General features: G+C 38.4%; 1 protein-coding gene across 1 annotated transcript in view; it reads right to left on the bottom strand.

Annotated features, from left to right (window-relative positions):
* The window catches only part of WDR72 (WD repeat domain 72), a 300,638-nt gene extending 280,010 nt beyond the window's left edge, over positions 1-20,628 (bottom strand). Inside the window, exons 1-4 of the mRNA XM_006831859.1 lie at positions 20,476-20,628; positions 15,071-15,177; positions 2,267-2,345; positions 702-876 (exon numbers count right to left, since the gene is read on the bottom strand). Coding sequence (XP_006831922.1) covers positions 702-876; positions 2,267-2,345; positions 15,071-15,177; positions 20,476-20,628 — 514 coding nt within the window. The remainder of the gene's footprint in view (positions 1-701; positions 877-2,266; positions 2,346-15,070; positions 15,178-20,475) is intronic.
* Between the last annotated feature and the right edge of the window lie 604 nt (positions 20,629-21,232).

Genomic DNA, 21,232 nt, shown 5'->3' with positions numbered 1-21,232 from the left:
ATATGTATATATACATATATACATATATATATATATATATATATCCTGGTGTGCCACTGTGAATTGGGTTAATGCCATGGGTTGGAACCGACTTGACAGCGCTTAACAACAACAAACAACAGTTTCAGAAATAATTAGGAAGCTATCCTTCCCTTTCCTAAATAGCCATTCATTACAGAAACAAAAGGATCTTCGTTACTACATCTAGAAAGTGGTTGTTAAGTGCTGTCGAGTCATTTCTGACCCATAGTGATCCTGTATAGGGTTTCCAAAGAGCAGCTGGTAAGCCTGAACCACCAATTTTGTGGCTCAAATGACTTTGCAGTCTAGCACATTAGCCCACAGCGCCATACCAGGACACCCAGAAGGTACAGCAGGGTAAAAGTTCCCAGAGTCCTCCTAAACTACAATAAACAGCTCTTCATAACTCTTGAGATTTACTAAGCATCACTGGGTCATGGACAGACACCCAGTTTCTCCCCTCTCCACTTCACCTTTCCCTCTCACTGTCTTTCCAATGAATTGGACTATTGGTAATAAGTAGTATTCTTTGTTTTCCTTGGTCTCGTTTACACATCTCTCCCCACTACTACATAACGATAATGAACCATCCTTAGCTTCTGACCAAGAACTTAACAAATACTACAGAAGTCGCTACTTTATATGCAATTTCTTAGTGCTTTGCAATACCTATTGATTACCTTGAATTCTTACGGAGTGAACAATGCACATGCAGTGGATCCAATCAGGAGACTGAGATGATGCAAAAGTATGGACAACAGCTAAAGTTTTGGCATCAATTATGAGGACATCTTGGTATTCTCCACAACACAGAAGCCAGCCTTCTCCTGTCATCCGGAATGAGCAATGGTAATACTGTGCAAATGGGATTTAAAAGAAACAACAAAACTGTGTCACTGGCCATTGACTTCCTTCTGGCTGTGTTGAAAATGTCTCTGGGTTTTAGTTTTCTCATTCATTCAATTAAGGTATTGGATGGAACAGCAACTAAATTGTACTTTTCTTCAATTATTCCATTCCCAAAGTGTTGATTTTGGCATTTGTTCCCATATCACATCATCATTTTTCTGAAGAAAGGGGAATCTTGTGGAAAGAATGAATCTTATTCCAAATCATGCAAAGCTCACAAGTGTATCATTTCTGGTATGTTAAGCAACAATCTAACTCAGGTTCCTTAACCTAGCAACACTGCTACTTTTGGCCGAGCATTTAAGGAATTATTGTGCCAAAAAAGTTTTGAGAATGGTTTTTATCAAAGATCAAGTAAAATATTCTACCTTTAAAAAGATATATCACTGTGAGGAGCTTTGTTCCTAGAAAAACAAAAAGGAGTTTGTAAATGTAACAATGCAAAACCATCAGCTCTAAAAGCAATTGTTGCTGTTGTTGGTTATTGAGTGCCATGGATTCGGTTCTGACTCATAGTGACCCTATAAAGGGTTTCTGAGGAGCGACTGGTGAACTTGAACTGCTGACCTTGCAGTTCAAACGGTTTTGTGGTCTGTCTCATTAACCCAAAGCACCACATCAGGACTCCCAAGACAATAATGACCAAAAAATGACCAAAAGTCAAAATCCATTTTTAATATTGGAACATGGTTACAAAGGTTATGATTCAGCCTTCTGTTCTCTCTCCATAAATAGAAAATTCAGAAATTAAGAACCTATTCTCAAAAAGTAGATTAAATAAGAAAATAAGAAACAAACTTTATGCTTTATAAAATAGCACATTATTAAGACCACACCGTTCTTTGTGCTTTCTGTGTGTGCTTGTATGTATGTGTATAACTGTCACTACGAATAAAATTTAAAAATCATTTTTTCAAATTTATCTATACTAGAAATGTATAGATATATTTTAATTTTCAATTAGTTTCAATGGCAACTCTTGGGAAAGCAAAATGTCAAACCAGCAACCTACCCTTGTTGTTATGTGCCGTGGAGTCGGAACCGACTCATAGCGACCCTGTACAGGGTTTCCGAGGGTGTAAATCTTTACGGGAGTAGAAAGCCTCATCTTTCTCCCGCGGAGCAGCTGGTAGTTTCGAACTGCTGACCTTGTGGTTCACAGCCCGAGTCGTAACCACTACGCTACCAGAGCACCTACCCTTAGGATAACAATTTTTTAAATGTTTTATTTGGAAGGAAGAATAACCTCCACTCATTTCTTTAACTGAGTGAAGAGCAAGTTCTGTAAGCAAGCTGCAGAATCCAGAGACCTTTTGAGGGAAGTTGGGGTACTTACACAGATTGCAAAGTGCCTGTACGGAAGTGTGGCCTTCTCCACGCATTGTCCATTGCTGACATTCCAAATACACATCTCCCTAGCAGAGATAACTTTGTATTATTCTCTGTCATTTCCACTCAATTGGCTGGAATAATTTTTGTGCCAACAAGTTTTACTTTACTGCTGCACTTAAGAGCAGTCTGACCGTTTATATGGCTTTTTGTTACAGATTACTGGGCAAGAAAATGTTGTGATCATTAGGAGGGGATAACATACTGCATCTGTATCTTTTTGTTTGGGTAATTACACCCTGCCGCCAGCCTGCAAAAGCCGGACTCTAGAGCCACCCTAGCCTGAAACAAATTGTGGGGATACAGCCATCATGGTCTGTTAGGGTGACAGTGCAACAATCCTGCCATTTGAAACTGCGTCCTCTTGAAAATGGTTTATTTCACTGGATTTAAAGTACATATTCTGGAAAACATACCGCATCAAGAACAGCCATGTCGAGAGCTCAAATACCATTTTTGCTAAAAATAAACAGTGCCACCAAGAGGCCATATTTGGTCTCAAACTGAGAAAGATTCTTACTTTACTTCTCATCTGAAAGCACTTGCAACACATCCCCACGTCACCTTTGCTGCTTAATGTTTAGAAAACTCTGTATAGAAAACTGACTTGTTTACATATACCTTAGTAAAGACACAAATACAGTTATAAAGTACACCTCAGTAGGGGATAATGCAAGCCTCTCTGATTTCTGTTCACAAAGGTCAGAATGGCTGTTTCAGAGTAACTTAGCATATTCTCCAATTCTGACAGTTTTAACACCTAAGCAAAAATTGCCATGTAAGAAAAATGAAAGTTTTATTCATATTGAGCTACTATTAAGAAGCAAAATATATAGTATATCTATATATAGATATAAATATAGTATTGTATATATATAATAATATTAAACATTATAGGCATTTGGTAAGTTTGCTTCTCTTTTTTTGTTTTCTAACTAAACACTGGAATTCAATCTTCTAGACAGTGGTTCTCAACCTAGGGTGGTTTTCCTTCACAATGAACATTTAGCAATGTTTAGAGATCTCTGGAGTCATTGCAATTGTAGAAATCATATTGGCATCTAACGAGTGGAGACCAAGGACGCTGCTAAACATCCTACAAAGCACAGGATAGCCCCCATGACAAAGAATTATCTAGAACATCAAAAGTGCCAAGTTTGAGAAACTCAATAAGATGCACTTCATCAAACAGATCAAGGGAACACAGACTAGTTTAAAATTAGGAAAGATGAGCGCCAGGGTTGTGATCTTTCACCATACTTGCTTAATCTGTAAACTGAGTAGATACAGGGACAAAAAAATTAATACTTTTTTAGGGGGGTGTCTGGGCATTTTTCTACTCTGTTTATAACTGAATTTGTCCCAAAGTGATTTGAGGTAAACCAAAAGGACAGGGGATTCAAGAAAACCAGTGGGAGGGAAATGGACACTACGCGCGCGTGTGTGTGTGTATGTGTCTACAAAGACTGCAGAAAGGGAGAAACAATCATTTCAAAGGCAAAGAAATTGCTGGGTTTAGTTGAACCTTTAGTTAGTCAACCTTATAAAATATCATTTCAACAGCTCAGAAAGTGACTGTACATCAAGGACTACTTATGAATCTCTCACAAATTACAAATGCCTCAGAAACTTCAGTTCCATAGGTCCAGGTTGAGGTCCCGGAATGTGTGGTTTTGAAAAGTTCCTGTTCTCTTTTCTAGGTACGTTTTGTCTCTAAATCAGTGGGTCAAATTCTGGTTGATTGGAATCATAGAGCTTTACAAAATCTTCACATTTGGGGCCCCAGCCAGGCCTTGTTAGGTTAATTAAATCACATTTTACACACTTAGGAACTGGGCATGAGAGAAAGCCCCCTTAGTTATTATTATAACATTTTCAAACCATCTTGTGTTCCAAAGACTCTCCCTGTTTATCACCTTATTTTATATCTTAAACTTGGAAAATAAATACAAAAAGTCACAAAACAAACATTGACTCTTTGCCTATCAACTCTATTAAAGATGAGAAAACAAATTTTCTGTGTCTTCATTGTTGTTCGGACTCATAGCAATATCACAGAATGATCATGGGGGCTTATTATGAAGAAGTTTTAAGAAAATCGAAAAATGCATTAGTAAGAAAAATTCAGGAAAGTTGTGCCAAAGGATTTTTAAACCACATGAAAATGTACCTGCTCATTCTTCCAGAGTAACAAGCGCTGTCTTATGCAAATTTCATTAACAAAGTTTACCATGTCTGCTCTACAGACCACATCTTGCCCTTTCAGACCTCCTGTTGTTCCCCGCACTCAAAGGACCTTGAAGAAGCATGACTTGAATCTCTTGAGAATGCCTAAATTGCCATTCTGCTGTGATGTATATCAAAGAGTACAGAATTCTTCAGGAAGGGATTTGTTGTTGTTGTTATTGTTAAGTGCCATAGAGTCGGTTTTGACTTATAGTAAGCCTGTATAGAGTTTCCAAGGAGCAGCTGGTGTTTGAACCATCAACCCTGTAGTTCAAACCAGCCTTGTAGTTGAGTGCTTATTCTACAGCTCCATGCAAAGGACTAGAGAGATGGAAACACTGCCTTCAGAAATACATAGAACTAGATACAGGATATGTTCAGAAACAATAGGTTCACATTGTGATATTTTTGTTTAATAAAGGTTTCTAATCCAGAACACTTCATTGTGTTCATGAGGAAGCTGTACATAGACCAAGAAGCACTTATTCAAACAGATCAAGGGAACACAGAATGGTTTAAAATTAGGAAAGATGTGTGCCAGGGTTGTGATCTTTCACCCTACTTGCTTAATCTGTAAACTGAGCAAATAATCCAAGAAGCTGGAGTCTATGAAGAAAAACGTGACATCAGAATTGGAGGAATACTCATTAACAAACTGCAAGATGCAGAGGATACAACTTTGCTTGCTGAAAACTTACTGATGAAAATCAAAGACCATAGCCTTCACTGTGAGTTGCATCTAAATGTATATAAAACAAAAATCCTCACCACTGGACCAATAAATAGCTTCATGATAAATGGAGAAAAGAATGAAGTTGTCAAAGCCTTCATTTTGCCCAGATCAACCATCAATGCTCATGGAAGCAGCAGTCAAAAAATCAAATGATGTATTACATTAGGTTAATCTGCTGCACAAGACCTCTTTAAAGTGTTCAAGAGCAAACATATCTAAAGGACTAAAGTATGCCTGACCCAAGCCCTGGTATTTTCAATTGCCTTATAAGCATGTGAAAGTTTAACGATGAATAAGAACAACTGTAGAAGAATTGGTTAATTTAAGTTATGGTATGGAAGGAGATTATTTAAAGTACCATGAACTGCTAGTAGAACAAGTCAATCTGTATTAGAAGAAGTGCAGAAAGAATGCTCTTTGTAAGGCAGAATGGCTAGATCTTATTTTTCATATTTTGGATATATTATCCAGAGACACCAGTCCCTGGAGAAGGATGTCATGACTGGTAAAAGGGAGAGCCAGCAAAAAAGAGGTAGACCCCACCCCCCAATGAGATGGATTGGCCAATGGCGGAAACAGTGGGCTCAAGCACAGCAATGAGTGTGAGGTTCGCTCAGGATTGGGCAGTGTTTTGTTCAGTTGTGTCTAAGGTCACTGTGAATCAGTACCAACTCAACAGCACTAACAACAACACTTTTTGACTTATCCTTATATATTCTTTTGCATTTTAAATACTGATTTCAAAGTTTTACATAGGTTAAATCACATGGTTGTTGTTGAGTGCCTTTGAGTCAGTACTGACACTTAGAGACCTTATGCTCAACAGAACAAAGCACTGCCTGGTCCTGGGCCAACCTCACAATCATTGCTACATTTGTGCACATCGCTGCTGCCACTCTGCCAATCCATCTTGTTGGGGGGTCTTCTTCTTTTTTCTACAACCCTCCATTTTACCTTCCGGGGCTGGTCCCTCCTTACAATATGTCCAAAGTATGAGAGACGAATTCTTGCCATCCTGACTTTCAGGGAGCATTCAGGCTGTACTTCTTCAAACACAGATTGGTTTTTCTTTTGGCAGTTCTTGATACTTTTGATATTATCCTCCAACATCATAGCTCAAATGCAGCAATGCTTCTACAGTCTTCCTTATTCACTGTACAACATTCACATGCATATGAGGTTACTGAATATACCATGGCTTGAGTCCAGTGAGCCTTAGTCCTCAAACTGACCTCTTTGCTCTTCAACACTTTAAAGAGGTCTTGTGTACAGAGCTGCTTAATGCAATACGTTGTTTGATTTCTCGACTGCTTCTTCCATGAGTGTTGATGGTTGATCCGAGAAAAATGAAGTCTTTTGACAATTCAAACTTTTCTCCATTTATCATGATGTTTTTTATTAGCCAGTAGTGAGGATTTTTGTTTTCTTTACATTGAGATGCAACCCATAGTGAAGGCTATGGTCTTTGAACTTCACCAGAAAGTATTTTAAGTCCTCTTCACTTTCAGCAAGCAAGATTTTTATCATCTGCATATTGCAAGTTGTTAATGAGTGTTCCTCCTATCCTGATGCTATGGTTTTTTTTTTCATATACTCTGGCTTCTCAGATTATTTGCTCAGCATACAAAGTGAATAAGTATGGTGAAAGAATACAACCTGGTGCACACCGTTCCTAATTTTAAACACTTATTAATGCTCCCTTATTATCTTTGAACAACTTCCTCTTGGTCCATGTACAGATTCCTCATGAGCACAATTTAGTGTTTAGGAATATTCATACTTCACAATATTGTCCATAGCTTGCCATGATCCACACAATCAAAAGAGTTCATGTAGTCAATAAAGCATAGGTAAACATCTTTCTGGTGTTCTCTGCTTTCAGCCAAGATCCATCAGACATCAGCAATGATGTTCTATGGCCTTTTGTTCTATGGCCTCTTCTGAATCCGGCTTGAGCTTCTGGAAGTTCTCTGTCAATGTATGAATTGACTCATAGCCATTTTTTAATTATCTTTAGCAAAATTTTGCTTGCATGTGCTATTAATGATATTTTCCAATGATTTCCGCATTCCATTGGATCCCTCTCACTGGATAGGGCACAAACATGGATCTCTTCCAGTCAATTGTCTTCCAACTTCATTGGCATAGAGGAGTAAGTGTCTCCAGTGCTGCATCACTTTGTTGAAAGCTTTCAATCTGTATTCCATCAATTCCTGGATCCTTGTTCTTTGCCAGTACCTTCAATGCACCTTGGATTTCTTCCTTCAGTATCATTGGCTCTTGATCATATGCTACCTCTTCAAATGGTTGAACATTAACCATCTATTTTTGGTACAGTGACTCTCTATTCCTTCCACCTACTTTTGATGCTTTCTTCATCATTTAGTACTTGTCCATTGAATCCTTCAATAATGCAGCCCAAAGCTTGAATTTTTTTTTTTTTTTTTTTTTTCCTGTTCTCTCAGACTGAGGAATGCTAAGCATGTTCTTTCCACTTGGTTTTCTAACTCCAGGTCTTTGAATATTTCATTATACCATTTGACTTTAACTTCCTGAGCTGCCTTTTGAAATTTTCTATTCAGCTCTTTTACCTCCTCATTTCTGCCATTTGCTTTAGTATCTCTATGCTGGAGAGCAAGTTTCAGTCTCTTCTACATCCACTTTGTACTTTTCCTTCTCTCTTATCTTCTTAATGACTTTCCTCCTGTATGATGTTCTTAATGTCATCACACAGTCTTCTGGTCTTCGGTATTCAGTGTCTAATGTATCAAATGTGTTCTTCAGATGATTTCTAAATTCAGGTGGGATGTGTTCAAGGTCATATTTTGGCTCTGGTGGACTTGTTTTCATTTTATTCAGCCTCAGCCTGAACTTACATAAAAGCAATTGATGGTCTGCTTGACAATCTGCCCTTTGCATTGTTTTGGCTGATGATATGGAGCTTCTCCACCATCTTCTTCCTTGGATGTAGTCAATTTGACTTCTATGTATTCCATCTGGTGAGGTCCATGTTTATAGTCATCCTTTATGTTGTTTAAAAGAGGTATTTGCAATAAAGAAACCATTAGTCTTGCAGAATTCTATCATGCAATCTCCAGCATCGTTTCTATCACCAAGGCCATATTTTCCAATTACTGATCTTTTTTTCCAAACTTTGCATTCCTTGGAAACACAGTTGAGGGTTGCTATGAATCAGAATTGACTCAATGGCACTTAACAGCGACGAATTGTGGGAAAATAAATTTCTGTTTATTTTCCATCTCCTTGTGGTATTTCTGTATCGTTGTTGTTATTAGGTGCTGTTGATTTGGTTCTGACTCATAGAGACCCTATTCACAGCAGAACAAAACACTGTCCAGTCCTGCTCCACCCTCACAACTGTTGTTACACTTCAGCCCATTGCTGCCAAGGTGTTACTCCATCTTGTTGGGGGTCTTCCTCTTTTTCGTTGACTATCCCTCCACTTTACCAAGCATGATGTCCTCCTCCAGGGACTGGTCCTTCTTGATAACATGTCCAAAGTATGAGAGATGAAATCTCACTATATTCAGCTCCAGGGAGAACCCTGACAGAGCTAAAAAACTAAGACATTATTGACTCCATACTGTGTCTCCCAGTACTCACTTTCTACTTCAAATGTGGTCCTGAGACCTGCAGCATCAGCATTACTTGAGAGAATATTAGCAATGCAAGTTCTAGGACCTCAGCCCCATCTACTAAGCTAGTATCTGAGGGAGTGAAAAAGCCAAACCAAACCCATCACTGGTTGCCATTAAGTCAATTCCAACTCATAGCCATCCCAGAGAACAGAATGTTGGACTACTAACTGAAAGGTCAGCAGTTCAAATCCTCCAGCTGCTCCTCAGGAGAAAGATATGGCTGTCAGCTCCCATAAAGATGTACAGACTCACTAACTCTATGTATGGCTCTGTGAGTCAGAACTGACTAGTGGTAATGGGTTGGTGTGATATTTTAATCTTCATGAAGCATGCCTTGGTGGTGCAGAGGTGAAGTGCTTAGCTGCTAACTGAAAGGTTTTCAGTTCAAACCCATCAGGTGCTCTGCAGGAGAAAAATGTGGCAGTCTGTTTCCATAAAGATTACTACCTCAGAAACCCTATGGTTCCCAAGAGTCAGATCCTACTCTAGAGCAATGATTTGTCTTTTTCAGTGTCTGTGGAGGCAGACAATCACATCCTTCTCCCATGAGTCATAGGTCTGAACTGACCACCTTTTGGTTAGCAGCTAAACTCTTACCCACAGTGCCATCACCGCCACGGCTTCTGTCTCAGGTGCCTCTAATGCATGCCAAAATTTAGGCAGCTATGTGCCACAACCTCAAGGCCTGTCTACATCTCTAGTCCACATTCTCCTGGTGATTGAATAAGTCTTTTTATCTGTAACAATGCCTTCCAGTTTTTATTAGCTACATTCAAAACTATCAGCTGTTCTGCGGGAGAAAGATGAGGCTTTCTGCTCCCGTAAAGATTTACAGCCTTGGAAACCCTATACAGGGTCACTATGAGTCAGAACCGACTCCGTGGCACATAACAACAACAACAACGTATTTATTGTTGTTGTTGTTAAGTGCCCTCAAGTCGGTTCCAACCCACAATGACCCTCTATAAGGTTCCTGAGGAGTGACTGGTGGGTTTGAACTGCTAACCTTGCAATTAGCAGTCCAGTGCTGATCCTATAGCTCCACATCAGGCTTGGGATATATTTATTATTTCAATCTTATTTCAGTTAGTATGCCTCTGCTAAGTTCTTTGCATCGGTTTACTTTTAAATTTTCTATGTCCTTATGTTCTTTATGTTTTAAATTCAATCAAATACTCTTTGTTTTTACAGAACTGAGGTTACTCTTTTTAAAGATTTATTTAAACTATCTTATTTGAGGATTTCATCTTCTTTAGATTAAAAACCCACTTACCATTTTAAAATAGAAAGTTATATATAAAGGTCTGTTAAAAGGTATTATTACTAGGACTCTGGCTTATACATGCACAGGCTTATTCTAAACAAAACATATTTAAAGATGTCTGTGTGATCAGTGGATGACTATGGACAATTTCTCTCGGTAATATACTTCTCTTAGTATCATCAGTCATGAGGAGTTATTAGGAAGAATTTCTAAAGAAAACTGAAAACAGGAAAGTTGGCCCAAGGAAACTTTTCCTGTGACAACAATGCACCTGCTCATTCTTCAAGAGCAGCAAGGGCTGTCCTATGAGAACTTCATTGGGAAACCTTACCCCATCCACTCTATATTCGATCGTGCCCCTTCAGACTTCTTTGTGTTCCCCAAATTCAAAGAACAATTAAGAGGAATATCATTTCAATCCCTTGAGGATGTTAAAACTGTTGTTTTGATGTGGTAGAAGTTGAAGAGCTCAGAACTCTTCTGGAAGGGAGTAGAGAGAGGAAAATACTGCCTTCAGAAGTCTGCGGAGGGACTTGGCAAGAAACAATAGCTATATATTTGTTCGTTTTCTTTAATAAAGGTCTCCATGATTTTGTTGCAATACTTTTCAACTTACACTTATATTTATATTCCTTCAGTTACCCTGGAAATGCCAACATGTTGAGCAGCCACTCCATGGGAGAAAGGTGAGACTTTCTGCTCCTGTAAAGATTTATAGCCTTGGAAAGACTATATAAGGTCACTATGAGTTGGAATCGACTCAATGGAGTAGGTTTGGTTTGGGGGGGGGGGGTGTGATCGGTATTATGTTGCATGGTCTGTGTTTATTTATATTTTCCTAAAATCAGATGGTTTTTATTCAATATTCCTTTTTAAGGTCTCAGATATTCCTTCTGAAATCACGGTTTTTCTTGGAAAATATTTGAACTTTTATTGGTAGCCAAAACTGGAATATTTGTTTGAACTTCCGTTGGTAGCAAACACTGATAGCATTTGTTTATCTCAAAAAGTATTATTGAGCTCTCATTTTTAGAGAGTATTTTTGCTGGATATATAATTCTAGTTTGATGAATATTTTCTCTTCGTTGAAGATAATATTTCACTGTTGTGTGGTTTCCACGTTATTGTTGAGAATCAGCTCTCAGTCGACTTTTTCTTCCTGGTAGGAAATCTATCTATTATCACTGGCTACTTTTTCTCATTGATTGCTAGAAGAACAAGCAAATCTATCTTGGAAGAAGTACAACCAAAATGCTCCTTAGAAACTAAGATGGCCAGACTTCATCTCTTGTACTTTGGACATATTATCAGGAGTGACCAGTCCCTGGAGAAGGACATCATGCTTGGTAAAGTGGAGAGACAGAGAAGAAGAAAAATAACCCCAATGAGATGTATTGGGGTAGTGGCAGCAACAATGGACTCAAGGATAGAACCAATTGTGAGGATGGCGCAGGACTAGGCAGTGTTTCATTCTGTTGTACGTAGACTCAATGGAACCGACTCAATGGCACTTAGCAAAAACTATCAGGGTATCCTCTTTTCATGTCATTTCAACATTATGTCTATAGGTATTTATTTCCTCTCATTTTACCTGGGCATCAACAGAATTCATGACTGCAGATGAAATGACATTCTAGGAAAGAAAATAAATTCTGATCCATGAAGTAACTCTGGGTCTCATCTGATCATCTTAGAAATGCTAAGCCCATAGCAATTTACTGGAACTTCTTAAAAATTATTGCTGTATTGGAACTACTGAGGTCAAACCTAGTGAGGGTAACAATTTTCATCAGATTAAATTTGGATCCATTATGCAACCAACTGTAGCTTATCTGTCACAGATACTTCTAGGTACTGTCTAAAAGTATCTATTCCTTTTAAGTACCCCAAAATTATTGAGTTCTGGAAAATTCAAATCATCTTGGAAAAACACTGAATAGTCAGATGAAATCAGGCTCTCAGGACCGTTTACATTCGTATTCACATAAGAGCTCACAAAGTCTTGAATTCACATATCTTTGAGAATGATCATCTTTTTTGGAGCTAGACCACTGGGCCAACACCTCAAGCTGGGACCCAGATACGTCTCAGATCGATCTCTCACTTAACCATTACGTTTTTCTCAAGTCTCTGAGTAGTCCCAGAAAAAATTTCATCATCTCCTATTATGGAGTGAATTGTGTTCACCATCCCCCAAAATATGTGTTGTAAATCCTAACTCCTATACCTGGTAGACTCTTGATGTAGCACTGTAGGATCAGCACTGGACTGCAAACCACAAAGTCAGAAGTTCAAACCCACTAGCCACTCCTCAGAAACCTTATACAGAGTCACTATGAGTCAAAACCAACTCGACAGCACTTAACAACAGAATACCTGTGGTAGGAGTTCTAGTGTGGCACTGCAGGGTAATGCACTGCACCACAAGGTCAATTTGAACCACAAGGTTAGCGGTTCAAACTCATGAGCCACTCCTTGGAAACCCTATACAGGATCCCTACGAGTCAGCACTGACTTGACAGCACTTCACAACAACATACCTGTTGTTACAAAGCCCTGGTGGGGCAATGCTTAATCATTGGGCTGCTAACCAAAAGGTTGAAGGTCCGAACCTACTAGTAGCTCCATAGGAGAAAAGACCTGGTGATAAACATTACTGTTGTTGTTAAGTGACTAAACTTCAACTCATAGGGACTTTGTATAAGGTTTCCAGGGGTTTGAACTACTGACCTTGTGGTTAGCAGTCTGGTGCTTATCTTACAGTTGCCACACCAGGACTCCAGCAATAAAGATTATAGTCTTGGAAACCCAAGGGCAGTTATACTCTATCCGAGACCAAAATCAAATCAAATCCACTGCCTTCAAGTCAATTTTCAAAGTGAACTTGTATACGGTTCTGAGGTTGTAAATCTTTATGGGAGCAGAAAGTCTCCTCTTTCTCCTTCAAAGTGGCTGGTAGGTTTGAACTGCTGACCGTACAGTTAACAGTCCAGTGCTTATCCCAGTGCCACCAGCTATAAGTGGGACTCAACTTTAGGACAACAGGTTTGGTTTGGTGGTTGGGTTTCCTTTGTTATGTTAATGAGGCCATTTGAGTGTATGGTGTGGTTTAAATCCATCTCTTTAGAGATACAGAAAAGCAGATTAAGTAAGCAAGCACAAAAGGAGGGAACAACTCATATCACGTAATCTATAAGGAATCTAGCAAAAGAAGCTGAAAAGAGACAAAGACCTTATTCCTAAGTAGATGGAGAAAGAAAGACTTCCTCTAGCGCTGATGCCCTGAATTTGGACTTCTAACCTTTTAAACTGTGAGGAAATAAAGTTTTACATTACATTAAAGTCACTCACTTGTGGCACCTCTGTTATAGCAGCACTGAATAACCAAGACATTCCCCAAATCCTCCAAATTGGAAATAAATATTTCAACAAGTTTAGCAGGCTTTGCAACATTCTTAGTATGTGAAGCCTATGGGTAAATATAATGTACTATGACACTGAACTTCAGGATCACCCAAAATTCAATCTAAGCATAACAATTACTGCTTTACTAAAAACAATGAGAATATGTACTTCTTTGAAATCCATTCCACTTGCCATTTTGTTAAACTATTCTGTTTCTGCAAGAAATCTTGATACCTCATTATTCTTTTGTTTGTCATAATTCAGCCATATCATTTATCCTTGGATTAAAATAAATAAAGGATAGGTTCTCTTGTTTCAGCCAGCAACCCAACCCATCCGTTCTGAATGCATGCTGAATTGATTTCACATTCTTGAGTATATTCTGGAAAATAACTCATCAACAGAGTCCAAGTCCAGGCCAGCTTTTTCATCAGTGTGACTGACAGCTAAGTCCTATATTGCTGGAGCAAACCTCACATCCATGGAACTGTACCTAAACTTCAGATCCTTCCCTTTTCACATCTACCATTGTACTTAAAATTGAGGTCCTCCTTTGTTAATTTTATAATTAGATCAGACTTAAAGGCAGCATAAAGAGTGTAGCAACTTGTTTTGCAAAATTAAGAAGATTTAGATTACTTTTCTTAAGAATTCAAAGTAAGTTACTGCAGGCTATATACAAGAAGTCCCCAAATTATAATGTATTTAAATGATCATAAACTGCTCTTCCAAGCTTCTGTTTTAGTTTTTTTTTTCTTTTATAAATATATGCGTTAAAATGGAGTCATGGTGTGGTGCTGTAAGTTAAGCACTGGACTGCAAGGTCATTTGACCTGCAGGGTCCAAGGTTCACACTCACCAGCAGTTCTTCAGAAACCCTATATAGAGTCACTATGAGTCGGAACTGACTCAACAGCACTGAACAGCAACCAATCCAGTAAAATATATCTGTACGTTTACATGCAATGTTTCTAGCCCTCAGAGACAAATGAAAATTGGATTTATCGATACTGATAATAATAAGAAATACTATTGAAAACATTTTTTTTTTTTTTTTAATGAAGTATCCGATTTACATAAGCCCCAATTTATGATGGACTCATTCAAACAGAACCCTGTTGTAAATTCGGGCTAAAACTGTATATGAAAAAATACTAAAGCCCAGATTTTTCCACGTCCAAGTCTACGGCAGCTGCTAAGAGAATGGCATTTGCCATTACCCTTCATACACACTGTCTGATTCAAAAGCGGAGATGTCTGAGGGTTGCAATTCAGGAAAATGAGTTTTAGAGAGGGTGTCACAATATTGATTGCTTTCTTTGAGACCTTCATACAAGTTACTCAACCATTTAAGACCTAAATTTTCCTACATTTAAAATGAATAGCACTTTTCTTCAGTCAGAAAATTCTGTACAAAACAGTAACTTGACAAAAACAATGAAGAAGAGGACAAGCTCCACCTACCCATTTTCAGCAGCGCTAACCACATAGGGCTGCTTTGAGAAGTCCCTTGCTCTTGCCAAACACGTTATTGAAGCCGAATGACCAAAGAGAAGTTCATTAGCTGAAATCTAAAAAATGATGACAATTAACTTTTAAACAACTGTAAACTGTTGTACATACCACATTATAAGTATTCATAATTCTTACTAGGAAGAACCTTTATAGTATTCAGTTGTTATATAAGAGGAACTCTGATAGCTGGCTTATCAAAACCCAAGAATAATAAACTTGTAGCTAAAGGAACTGTGTTGTACACATTTTTTTGGTGTTGTTTTTCATTTTGAGTTTTGTATCCAAAATAACACCTAGATAATTGCCAAACCTGTTTCACAGCAGCTAACTTTCGAATACAAATAAGTAGGGTTCATGCTTGTGATGCACAGAGGTCCCCCAAATGATAGCAGTATATCCACGTACAATCTTCAGAGTTCAAACAGAAGTTTACAAAACAAGGTGAGAAAACGTTGAATTTTTTGTAATCAACATAATATCTTGTTTGTCTTTCTGCCCCAGAAATAGAAAGATTAACTTTGTAACATTAAAGAAAAATGTTTTAATTCAATTATGACTTTAAATACCAGTGCTTTCCTCGTACATGTGAATTAAAAACATATGATATAAAGGCAAATTCTTCCATGATCTCACATGAGAATGAAGTCTAATCTTCACTATTAGAGGTAAAACAAGAATATAAAAATAAATACAAAATAGAATACATACAAGATTGCCCTCAAATGGAGAAGAGATGGTCAATACAGGACTAAGATCTCATTGAAATGACTAGAAAAAGTTTGTGAGTAATGGAAATCTATTTTCCAACTGAATTAATACTCATTATGTTTTTTTCTGAATTATACAAATATATAAGGAGCTCTGGTAGCGTAGTGGTTACGAATTGGGCTGTGAACCGCAAGGTCAGCAGTTCGAAACTACCAACGGTTCTGCGGGAGAAAGATGAGGCTTTCTGCTCCTGTAAAGATTTACAGCCTCGGAAACCCTGTACAGGGTACAGGGTTGCTATGGTCGGAACTGACTCGATGGCACTTAATAACAACAACAACAAATATGTAGATGACAACCGAAACATATCAATAAAGATTGCATAGCATAATTTTTATATGCTATTATACAGCATGAAGGAGCTCTGGTAGCATAGTGGTTACGAATCGGGCTGCGAACCTTAAGGACAGCGGTTTGAAACTACCAGCCGCTCCGCGGGAGAAAGATGAGGCTTTCTACTCCCGTAAAGATTTACAGCCTCAGAAACCCTGTACAGGGTCGCTATGGGTCGGAACCGACTCAATGGCACTTAACAACAACAACATTATACAGCATAATTTTTCTCTACAGTTGCATTATTTCTATCATAACCAGAAATATTTCTTTAAAAGGTCTCTAGTGAGAATACATTTTTAGTCCTACAAATAGGTTTTACATATTAGAATCACTTATGGTCCAATTATGGCTTTATTACTTGGGAAATCCAGAGGTAACATCTCAGAAAACAGTGTAATTTTTTTTCCCAATTAGCACAATCTGGAACTCATACCTTTATGAATTCAACCCTTTTCTAATCTATATCAGGCCAAATTGAGCAATGAAGCAAAGAAAATCCACTGTGAACAATATATTGGAATGGAACTGCATTGTCTTCCATAGGAAGGCCACATTCTGCTACTACATGTACATGCTACAAACTAGGATATTTCACTATAATATCCTTGTTTGATTATCTCCTAGAACTGCAAATTATAATAATGATAAATTGTACGACCACAGCAAGTCCATTGTCATCATATATTCCAGGAGAATTTTAATTCTGTTTATTGACTGTGCCTCTTTATTGACAGTGCTTCACACGCACCCTCCCCACACACCACTCTATCCCTCAGCAATTTTTAATAAGACAAAGGAGAATGGAAAAATTCCACATAATCTGAAGAACATCTATCACATCCCAGGCACTAGTGTAACCATCCATAGACAGCGTTGTAATCCCATTTCACAGGTGAGGAAATGAAGACTTCGCAAATATGTCATTTGTCCAGGATCAACTGAGTTAGCATCAGACCTAGGTTTCCATTCTTTCTACTTACTCTCTCAACTTTGCTACTCTTCATTTTATCATTGTTATATTGCTGTTGTTGTTGTTAAGTGCCGTCGAGTCAGTTCCAACTCATGGCAACCCTGTGTAAGGTTTTCAAAGAGTGGCTAATGAGTTTGAATCACCGACCTTGTGGTTCAAACCAAACTTTTGGTTCTGTGCTTTACCCCACAGGAAAAACAGAACATAACACTAAGGGAATATATCTAAAAGAATATTCACCGTTCCTTTCTCTACACTTTAAAATATATGATGAGTATCAGCAATCAGTATTAAGAAAACCTAGAAACATTCCCAAGTAAGAAAGTTCCTAGAATGTGACTTGTAGAGAGTCCTCATTAACTCCAGTAAGTTCTGGGGAAGTTAGAGGACTGTGGGACTCACACCTGACTTTGGAAGCAGCTTGGATAACTTAAGCCCTCAAAAAGGGACACTCATTTTCTAGCGCCCCCTAAACCTATCAACCCACCACCCAGACAACGAAAGATTGAGATGTATAACCGATTCCCTACGAAATACTTAGACACTCAGAGATGTTCAGTAGTTAAATCATTCTTTGTTTCCTCACTACTCCTGGTGATCCTATAGGATCTGTACTAGACTGAAACACAAGGTTGGCAGTTCAAATTCCCCAGCTGCTCCTCAGAAACCCTATACAGGGTTGCTATGAGTTCAAACTGACTTACCAGCACTTAACAATAATTCTTAATTGCAAGGTCTGTGGCTCAAAGCCACCAGTCACTCCTTAGAAGAACTATGAGTCGGAACTAATTCAATGGCACTAGATAACAACTGCAATTCCTAAGAGGCCCTGGTGATGCGATGGTAAAAGTGCTCACCTACAAACTCAAAGGTCAGCGGTTTGAATCCATTAGCCACTCCATGGGAGAAAGATGGAGTTGTGTGCAGCCATAAGATTTGAAGCCTTGGAAATCCTGTAGGGCAGCTTTACTCTGTCCTGTGGAACGGAAAGGTCAGTGGTTCACACTCACCATACACTCCTTGAAACTCCTAGTCAGAATCAACTTGAGGATAGTGGGCTTTTTTTTTTTTTTAATTTCTTTTTCCTTATCTCTTCTATTCCTTATACAAATAAATGATGCCATTATTCCACCAGTATCACCCAGCAACTGATAACCAAATCTGGAAGGTATTCTTAATACCATAAATGCATCGTGGTGTGAAGTTATAGGCTAAGGACTGGATTGTTAACCACAAGGTTGGTGGTTCCAACCTACCAGTTGCTCCTTGGAAACCCTATACAGGGTTTCTATGATTCAGAACTGACCTGACAGCACTTACTAACAGCAACCCAGCAAGTGTGAAAACTAAAACTATCTATGTTGTTGTTGTGACGTGCTGTCGAATTGGTTCTGACCCTGCATGGGGTTTCCAAGGAGTGGCTGATGAGTTTGAACCGCCAACCTTGGTTCAAAGCTACTTTGCAGTCCAGCACATTAACCCATGGTGCCACATCAATACTCCAAAAATACCTATAAACATTGCCAAATGTCTCCTTGGGAATGAAATTGTCCCTCATTGAAAATCACTATTCTAACCCAAGCAAAATACTTAGTTCCAAAGAGAAGTAGTGCATCCATTCCTCACTGAAGACGCACTGCAGATAGTTTTCTACTTTGTGCTATGCTGCACATTGAGTTATGATGTGATGATGCCGCATTAGCCTTTCCTCCTCTTTGTTGCTGTTGCTAAGTGTCATTGAGTCCATTCGGACTCACACCAACCCCGTAAAGTGGGTGGTGGTTTTGAACCACTGACCTTGTGGTTAGCAGTCCTGTGCTTATCCTACAGTGCCACACAGAACTTCTTCCTTTTTACTATACTGAAGTTTCCTAGGCAGCCGGCACCAGGTTTTATTCAGGCTTGAACTCAGGTACCTAGCAACTGCCTAACTTAACAAACCCCAATCCATAAATGCATGATGAATAAAGATTGAATAAATAACAGGAACATGTACAAAAGATATAGACCCTAGGATTACAAATTTCTTAAACTTATACCAACCTATATAGTTTAAGAGAAGAGGTCTACCCAGAAAATTCTTTGTCTCAATATTAAAATGGCCGTTTGGTTGGCTATGTGCTGTGGAGTCAGTTCCAACTCATAGCGACCCTATATAGGTTTTTCAAGGCTGTAAATCCTTATGGGATCAGAAAGTCTTATCTTTCTCCCGAGGAACTGCTGGTAGTTTCGAACTGCTGACCTTGAGGTTAGGAGCCCAATTTGTAACCACTATGCCACCTTAGCTAACTAACTATGTGTAGCCATTTAGGAATATGAGTTAAAACTACAACACAGGATAAATGTGAGGGCCATCATTTTCAAAACACAACCTTTGTAGTTAAGTCAGATCCTTCTTTCAGGAATGTTAATAAACATGGAGCTGAGTTGGTCTGCTATGCAGTTCTTGGCAGTCCTGTAGTAGAACTGCTCAGCGAAGGGAGATGTTAATTAATTACACTATAAAATAGAATTACAATTAATTGTTAATTTAGGTTTTAAAGTGACAAACTTTAAAGGCTAAAAATAGTCTTTGATCTTTAAAAGGCTTCTTAATGAGGGCAGTATACTTTAAGTACATCATCAGTTTAAGTGTTCAAATTGGATCTACAGGCTGCTAGAGTTAAGCAAATAGCTATTCCCATATGTTAAATGTTTATGACTTGGGACAGGGACAATTAATTGCTAATCAATGGGCCAAATCCTAGGTGAGGTCAGGTTCTGAAATCAAGGAATGCCAACAGTAAATTGGATTTAGAGTTTTTTGATGCGATCTGTAAAAATCACAGTGCTTACAGATTAAAAGAACAGCAAAAAGGCCAAATAGACAGAAACACCCAGATAATTAACATTTTACTCATTTAGCTAATAGTGGTTTTCAAGGGTGCCCTTTGTTTAGATTAATGAGCCATAATTTTCAGAATTATACTTACACGTCTGTAGTTCAGTTACTTAAACATATAATTCAGGATATAAAATAGGAAAACTCAGCATAACTTAAGGGGTGATAACACTTAGCTAGAAGCTACGATTTGCAACATCCACAGTATCATTTTTAAATGTGATTTTGATCCAGTAAAACATACCCCTTTTTTCCTAAATGTAGAAGCAAAACAATCTATTACTTCAGTACACATCTCTTTTTTAACAATCATGCAAATCTTTCACTGTATTGGTTGGTATAAGCAGCTGTGTTTATTTTCTGAGGGTTGCCTATTTCAATAGAAACTATTTCACTAACATTAAGTTCCGGTGAGAGATTCCAGAGACAGAGCTGACCCTCTTGACTTCCAGTGACAATTGTCTGTTGGTCATCAGTGATCATGATGGCAGTGATGCTGTGAGGAGGTGCCTTTATTCCCCAGAGTGTCACCGCCTGCAGGGAGGACCTCATGTTGGATGAATCCTAGACACACAGAGAAAAGAAGTATACTTGGTCATCATTCTTAAATTTTTGAAAAATGGATCATATCACAAAGTGGATTTAATGTGACACAAACTTTAACAACTACATTTTCTCCTAGAGCTATGAAGAAGGCTATTTTCCTCACTAATTAATTAGAAGATATTCATCAGACAATGACGTCTCCATGCCTAGTACAATTCCATCAAACAGAAAAGTATACAATAGTCTACCTACTCCACAGTGGGTTCTTACTGTTGGTTTGATCTGGATCTAAAGTCCAGGGAAGTCTCCCAAGAAAAAAAATAGTAGAGCTGTCTTGACTCAGTATGATTAGACAGCTTTGGAGACTTCTTATCTTCAAAGACACCACCACCTCATGTAGGTGACAAATGTATGACATTTGCTTAAAAACAACAACAGCAACTTTTCTACGCATAAGCATTAGCCATTGTTATTGTGTGTACCACTGAGTTGGTTCAGATACATAGCAACCCTGTATAGGGTTTCTGAGAGTGGCTAGAGGGTTTGAACTGCTGACCTTGTGGTTACCAATCCAATGCTTTAGCCTACAGCATCACACCAGGGCTCATGT

Source organism: Chrysochloris asiatica, unplaced genomic scaffold (genome assembly GCF_000296735.1).
Source record: "Chrysochloris asiatica unplaced genomic scaffold, ChrAsi1.0 scaffold00004, whole genome shotgun sequence".
Taxonomy (NCBI): Eukaryota; Metazoa; Chordata; class Mammalia; order Afrosoricida; family Chrysochloridae; genus Chrysochloris; species Chrysochloris asiatica.
This window is presented reverse-complemented; position numbering and strand designations above follow the sequence as displayed.